We start from the raw sequence: 7240 nt of genomic DNA, 5'->3' as shown, positions 1-7240 counted from the left end.
AAGCCACTGCCTTCTAGTTCCTGCAACATCAAACTACAGGGACCTAGGAGTCCCTTAATCCTCACTCTTTGCTGCCCAAGTGGGAAGACTGAGGCCCAAGCCAGCAGTGGCCCAGGCTTAGCCTTCTCTCTTATCCCAGGCATCTGCCCTGGCACCAACTGCTGGTGGAAGATTAGCTTGGTACTGTCAAGGAAGTTAACTGCTCAGCTGATAGTGGCCATACTCAGTCAAGGATTGTTCACCAGCCAAGCAGCCAGGTTCCCTATCAAGGAGACGCTCACCCGTCCAATAGCCTCTCCCCAGCCAGAAAAGGTACCTGTCCACCCAGGCAGGGATGGATGTGCTATCCATTTCTCAGCCTCTGAAGCCCACTTTTTGTTCCCAGACCTGCTGCCCATCTTGGGCTCCCGGAGGCCTGGGCAAGAAGAGAGGGCCTGGAATCCATCAAAGGATGGATTTCTCAGCCAGGTTGCAGTTAGGAAATCCCCATATTCAGCAGCCAGGCCTTCCTCCCCGCTTCCTGCCTCCTCCCTTCCTTGGCTCTAGTCACTCTATCTCAGCCCTGCAACTTTCCCTGTTCTCCCTCCAAGACCCCCTCCGTGCAGGTCGCTGGAGGCTCACCCTGTGCCTCATGCCTATGAAAGGCCTGGGTTTATGTAGGTGGTAGCTCTGGAGAAGAATTCCAGGCTGGCAAATTCAGGAAGAGAAGGAGCCTTCCAGGCTTGTTATTATCTCTGTGCAGCTGGGCAGGTGGGGGCTCCTGGAGGCTGAGCATCCCCAGAGCATAGGTGACAGATGCCTGGACCTGCGGCTGTCATATTACCCACACTGCTGCCCATGGGCAGAGGAGAGAAGAAGGTAAGGAGGCCTGAGGATGAAACTGAGAGCAGTTACAACTCGCTGGATTGCCAAAGAAATTGAAGTTTATTCTCTGAAGTTGGTTGTGGGAAAGGGGTCAGGGTATCCTGGTAGGAGAAGGGTAGGTCTTCAGGCCCCTCATGCCCATAGACTAGTGAGAAGGCTGAGCAGGAAGACTGTATTGCCAAATTTGGGCCAGCCTGGAGGGCATCCTGCCCCACTGTCCCAGGGATGGTCATCCCTGCTATCCTTGGGCAAGCTAGCCCCACCACTCTGAGGAGGGACGACCTTGACAACCGGGGGAGGGTCAACCCTGCTACCTTGAGGACCTCTGGTTCCACGATCCATGGGGGGACGTGCAATGCCACCTTGAGTATCTCTGATTCCACTATCCACAGGGCTGCCTGTCCAGCCACCCGGAGAGTCCTGGACTTGGGGGCTCTGCCAGGGTGGAATATTGCACAGTTTGGACTGGCAACAGGTCTTGATCATCTGGGTGCCTAACAGCGTCTTGGTGAAGGGTCTGCAGGTATCGGTACACCACATGGAATAGGTGGTCAGGGGACCCTTGTCTAGGGGGTATAGAGAATAGGTAGTAAGGGCAGGGCATGGGTGTCAGGGTGGGCTTCTCTGATCCCCCGCCCTGGGTGTGCCTCTCCAAATGCTCACCAGTGTTGCCATGGGAGACTAACGTGGTGCAGAAGTCGTGGCTGTGGTAGCAGCTCTGTGTCTGGTTGCAGCTCTCTCCACTATGTAGTGACAGGCACATGTAGCACTGTAGGGATTCTGTGGACAACACGGCAGCTCAGGTTGAGAGTGGGACCCCGGGGCCATCCCCAAGTACCTGCCCCCACCACCAGTCACCCAGTAGCCCTCTCAAAGGAGCCTGTGCCTCGATCTCTGAAGAAGAAGGACAGAACATGGGGGTCCGGTGAGGTAAAGCCCAGGGCTGAGGAAGCAGGCAGGGAGGGGAGGAGGGCGCTGACTGAGACGGGGCAGACCTGAGTGCCGCCCGCCTGCCTGCCCGCCCAAGGAGAGAGCCAGTGTGTGGGCTCCTGGCTTGGCCGCCAGTGGCTTGCTCTGCTTTGCCCTCGGGAAAGGAGGTAAGTGTTGGAGGAATACTCTGTGCAGAGCAGGAAGCTGGGCACTCAGCTGGGTCAGGTACCTCTGTCCCTGCTTTCCGGGATCTCGTTGGTCTCCTCTTCTTCCTCCTCTTCGTAGTCATCATCGTAGCCGTAGCTCTCTGACCCCAAGTCCGTGTCGCCATCTTCTTCTTGTGCCCACCTGCTCCCTGCTGGTGCAGGGACAGCTGTGAGCCTTGGCTGTCCAGATGCAGAGGACACACTCGGGGTTGAGCACTAAGTCCTGACCCTAACATGCCATCTTTTCTGTGCCCCTTCCATTTTAGACAAGGAGGCAGAATTCTCCCCAACCCCACCCCTGCAGTGCCGAAGCAGCCAAGCCTGCAGCTGGCAGGAGAAAGGAACCCAGGCCTTCCATCTTCCTCCCCAAGCCTATTTCTTGTCCCTAGGATAAGGGGTTCCTGGAGGCACTCATGGGTCAGGCCTGGGCCACCCCTTCTTGAGGTGATCCGCACCTGACTGTCCACTTATCAGCAAGACCAGGAGGACAACCCTGAGTGCCTCCATTCTGGCGCGGGCCGTTCTGTCCACTGGCACTATCCTCACTCGGGGTTCTGGGTCTGCATTAAGTGGGACATAGGGCATTACTGGGGGCTTCCCATGGCCCCCACCAGCTCTGACCTCAAACAATGGGTCTCTCACATTGGTCGTCAGCTGCAGACGGCATCAGGCCAAGAACATCACTTCCCTCAAGGACCTCCGGGGATAGAAAGGAAGGGGAAGTTATTATATTGGCCTTGGGTCTCCTGTGCCACCTGAACGCTCCTATTGCCTGGTGGGGACTGCAAAATGCAAGAGCTGGCCTCAGGAACCACCTGGTTCTGTCCCTGCCTCAGCGTTGTCAGGCTTGCTGTGAGTTTGATGTGACAAGCACCTGTCACAAACCTCGGGGGACCCTGGTTGCATAGCTACAAGAGCTTAGGACTCTATCTGAGGGTCTCAGGCCAGGCACCTTCCACCAGTGGAGTCTTAGGGCAGAGTATCCAGATAACAGCGTGGTCTGTCCAGCTGCAGCTCTGGCAACTCCTCCTCCTCTCACTTCCTGTCCTTGATCCTGCTGGCCTCGTGTCTCTCGCTGCTCTGACTGCCTCCTCCTTAGGCAGGCTGTTCCCTCAGTAACTCCCTTCCCCTTCAGTCTCTTCATGAGTTACCTCCCCTGAAGCCTCCGTGCTGCTCCATATCACTTTGCTGGATGTCTGTCCTCTGATATTGCAGCCTCTAACCCCCCAGGGATACCGCAGCCACTGATGAGGCCACAGAAGGTAGGTGTTGTCCCTGGGTCTCTGCACCTAGGTAGCAGAGAGCCTTCTGGGACTGGCTACAGTCTACCTGGCCTGGCTTCTGCCTGGCAAAGCCATTAGCTCCAGCCACTGTCTCCTCCAGCATACTCTGTGTGAGCTTTTGGTGGCTTCAGGTCTCTCCCTGGGGTGCAGCAGATCCCCAAGCTCCAGGGGAGTCTGCGGATAGGAGAGCTGGGTACTGGAGACATGCTCCCTCCCTCACCTGAGGTAGGGAGGGAGGCAATGGGTGCTGGACAGGAGTCTGAGTCTATGCCAAGCCCTGGGAAGTTTGCCTGTCTTGTGGCCAGGGCCAGCTCCTGAACTTGTATAAGTCTCAGGTTCCTGGATCATCCACAGGGCGTGGGAGAAATGGCCAATCTTCGGGAGTCATTCGGAGCAAACATTTGAGTCCCAGCTCCCAGTCCCATAAAATTGTCTGATCTCAATTTTCTCCTCAGGTGAGATGACCATTAGGGGCCAGGACTCACAAAAGTAAAGGACAGTGCATGGCATAGGTGGTCCCTTCTGGACTGGAAGACTCCTCTCTGTTGACTCAGTCATGAGTGTGCTGTGCCTCGTTGCCTTCTCTTGAACTATCTCCCTTCCCAGCATTTGCAAACTGGCCCAGCCTCCTGTTGACCTATACCTCTATCCCTGCCCCCGTTTCTAACCTCACAGGCATAGCCTTTCCCCAAGCCGGGATCATCATCTCCCTTGGTCTTCCTTCTGACCCCACCCTCTGCAGGCCATGTGCTTACCTCCAGGTGCCAGCTGCTTCCTCCAGGGGCCCTCTGACCTAGTGAGGGCCCGGGCCTTCCAGGACCCTGTAAGGAGAAGTAGGCTTGAAACTACGCCCTCCTCCCATGGGCCTCGGATCTGTCAAGCAGTCTCCTTGTGAGCCTAGTTCCTCCTCTTTTGGGGACACACACCCAGGTCTGGGTTGGTGAGAATTTCAGAAGAATGACAGCTACATTTAGGAAATGTGAGGAGGGGTGTGGTGGTGTGGCCACTCTGACTTCCCTTGACAGCACTAATAGTGGGAGGTGCACACTGTTCCCAGCACTATATACACCCCTCCCAGACCTAGCACATACCGTTCCCAGCCCTCCAGGAAAGACTGCTTGAGTCTGGTCCAGCTAAGCCAGGGTTGATGGCCCTTGGGTAGAGATGAGATTGTTTACCCGATACCTTGATGGCAGATACCTGCTCCCCCCAGCTCTGATCCCAGTGTGGGTGGCAATCACTGTGTTCAGTAGGCATGGATGCTCATCCCCTTTCTGTCCCCCCATCACCCACCCCACATTGCCTCTTGAGCAGACCCAAGGGAGCCCATACCTCCTTCAGTGTGAGGACATGTCCCCCTAAGAGCTCAAGAGCCCAGTCTAGTGGTCTTGAGATGCCCAGAGCCATCTTTGAGCCTGGGTCCAGGGCCTCTGTTCCAGGGTTGTATCTCCCTTCTAGCAGAGGCTTCTTATCTAACTGGGTACCCTGGAAAGCAGCCAGTCACCTGACTTCTGGCTTGCAGACCTTTCTACCTGGGAGTTCTGGTTTTGCTTTGCTGTCTGACTCCTTGGACTCTGAGGATGTTCCTGGACTCTGGGCCCCTCCCCACTTTGCTCTTTTTGGCAACAGCAGTCTTGGACTCAGACTTGGGTGCTGGCTGCAGACAGGGAATTCCTGGCTACTCATGAGCTACTAGTGAGGCCATCAGGTAGCTAAGCTGATAAAGCTGGACAGGCAGGTGCAGTACTGAGGGCTGCAATCTACTGTCTTTGGAGGTATGTATGGCAGCATCCTGGCCTCTGGGTGGCACACCGTGGTGCCAAATCTAGAGCCATGCCACCCCCAAGGATTCTATTGAGAGAATTAGGGGCACACTCAGGAGCCTGGCACATTGGAGCGGCAACAGCAGACAGAGGCAGCGTTTGGGGTAAGCATCCACTGTCTGGATTGAGACCAGGCTTTTGGGTAGACATGGTCTGTAGACGTGCTGGCTCACATGGTCATCACCCAGCTGGGTTCCCTCCAGTCTCCATAGCTGACCCTCTCCTTCTTAGGGGTAGGGCTCCTGGAGGCAAAGGCCAGATCCTCTTCCCCTAGGGTAGGTGGGGGAATGAGATGAGAGGTAGGCTTTCCTGGGCTAGGCAGACACACGTTTCTTCTTCTTGAGAACCTGCACTCAGAGGCAGCCATGGTGGCTGGGTCATGGGCTCACCTCTTCTTTTCTATGGGCTCACGAGGGAGACCCACCATAGCCTCAGAAGACCCTTCGTGGAGCACTTCCTCACAGCTGTCCCACATCCCAGGGACATGCTGTGTCCCTTCTCGGGCTCCTAAGTCCCTTCAGCCACACATATCAACCTGGAGAGTCCCCTTTCCTTGGGCCCTCTGGGGGACAGCAGAAGATGCTGAGGCCTCACCGCATTTCCTTGGTCTTCGGGCCTCCACGTGACTCCCGACGCTGGATACACAACTGCTGCTCTCCCAGCAGAGAGCTCGGTCCCTGCTTCTCTGAGGAGGCCAGTCAAGGCCCATCTTTAATGTCCCCCACTGCTGTGTAGGCTACTGGCATTCCTCTTGGAATCTATACAGGCAAGGGATGCCATGTGTCTTTTATGGCATCTGGTCAGGCATCTATCTGCCTCCCCTGATTGGTCAGAATCTAAAAGTGGAGAGCAAGGACAGAGACGCTCTTCATGCCCCAAGCTGGGAAAGGAGGAAGTGGACAATGAAGCTGCTTCCTGCTTAAGAGGAAGGCTGGAGCTCTGTTGTGTGACTTCACACATGGCACCACATTCCTGGGCTGTCCCCTGTCTCCCCTCACTGTCTCAGGTCTGCAGGCAGCATTTTCCTCCCTTGCCTGTACCACACACCTGTCCCCCAAGGCAGGGACCGCGGAAGCCTGTAAAGAAGTGGCCTGGCCCACAGGTTCAGGAAGGCAAGCTTGGCTGTGGAGGGGACAGGTAACTAAGCTGGGACAGGACTCTATGATGGGGGCACCTTATGCACAAGAGGCTGTGCGCTGTGGGGACTGGACAACAGCTATTGGGGAAGTCAAAGCAGCTGGCCACAGGCACACAGGGCCTCATGTGTGCCATCTTGCTGTAGGCAGGAGGCAGAGCTGTGGGGGCATCTTACAAGGACTCTGTCAGGTGTGATGATGAAGTTTCAGATAGGGTGCTTTGGGTCACAGTCCCACTAGAGGGAGTGAAGGGGTCCTATTGGGGCCCAGCACCTCCTATCCAAGCCACCTACTGTTGTAGCTCTAATCACCTTGGGGAAGGCAGACCCTGCTGGACTGGGGAGAAAGTCATCTTGGTGGCTTATCCTTGTTCCTCCTTTGGGATCCTCTGTGAGAAGTGGGAGAGAAGGCAAGGCCTGCTCAGGCCTCAAGCTGGGAGCCAGGATATAGCCAATGACTCCTGAGGTCAGGAAGGCCATCTCACAGAGAGCTCAGAGTGGTACAGCAGCAGGGGCTTGTCTGTACCTCATGGAGGTGATCCTCACCTTGCAACCTTGGGCTTCTAAGGGGCCTCAGTGGGTTTTGAGGACATCACGCTGGTCCCTCAGACTAGGGATGAGGCAGAGATGTGCAGTTTGGCCTCTGATGTCCCCAGCTGGGGCAGAGCCCCCTGTGCTCTGGGGTGGTGTGTACCGCTCCCCCTGGAGGCTGCCTCAGGTTCAGCTGGGGCTCTAAGGACTCAGAGGTCTGCCTTTCAGACACTGGCTACTATGTATCGAGGCTCAAAATCCCTAAAGTACATTTTAGGAAGAGAAACAAGAAGACAGGCTGTCTGAAGATGGCCTTTGGGGGGTGGGCCAGGAGGCCGGCCCCAGCTCCTGCTCTTCCCTCCTCCCGGGAGCAGCCGTGGGCACTGGTAACTTCCTGTCCGTCCCCATGTCTTGGGAGTCCAATTAGACCATGCTGACTTTTTCTCTGTATAGCAGTGAGTTATCTTG

At 56.1% G+C, this 7240-nt stretch overlaps 1 protein-coding gene across 1 annotated transcript; it reads right to left on the bottom strand.

Annotated features, from left to right (window-relative positions):
- Positions 1-936: 936 nt before the first annotated feature.
- On the bottom strand, positions 937-2683 carry Gpihbp1 (glycosylphosphatidylinositol anchored high density lipoprotein binding protein 1). The gene is made up of 5 exons (XM_013348729.2): positions 2643-2683; positions 2456-2560; positions 2024-2152; positions 1528-1644; positions 937-1430 (listed from the first exon to the last, which is right to left on the bottom strand). Exons 1-5 carry the CDS (start codon positions 2665-2667, stop codon positions 997-999), a joined length of 810 nt encoding a protein of 269 aa, XP_013204183.2. The 5' UTR covers positions 2668-2683; the 3' UTR covers positions 937-996.
- Positions 2684-7240: the final 4557 nt, after the last annotated feature.

Source organism: Microtus ochrogaster, chromosome 15 (genome assembly GCF_000317375.1).
Source record: "Microtus ochrogaster isolate Prairie Vole_2 chromosome 15, MicOch1.0, whole genome shotgun sequence".
Taxonomy (NCBI): Eukaryota; Metazoa; Chordata; class Mammalia; order Rodentia; family Cricetidae; genus Microtus; species Microtus ochrogaster.
This window is presented reverse-complemented; position numbering and strand designations above follow the sequence as displayed.

What these genes read in the sequence shown, in the direction of transcription:
- Gpihbp1 (XM_013348729.2), bottom strand. Translation starts at nt 2,667, where the DNA reads ATGCCGTCTGCAGCTGACGACCAAT. An exon ending in GTCTGCAGCTGACGACCAAT is followed by an intron (nt 2,561 to 2,642) that starts GTGAGAGACCCA and finishes CACTTAATGCAG; the next exon opens with ACCCAGAACCCCGAGTGAGG. An exon ending in AGTCTCCCATGGCAACACTG is followed by an intron (nt 1,431 to 1,527) that starts GTGAGCATTTGG and finishes TATACCCCCTAG; the next exon opens with ACAAGGGTCCCCTGACCACC.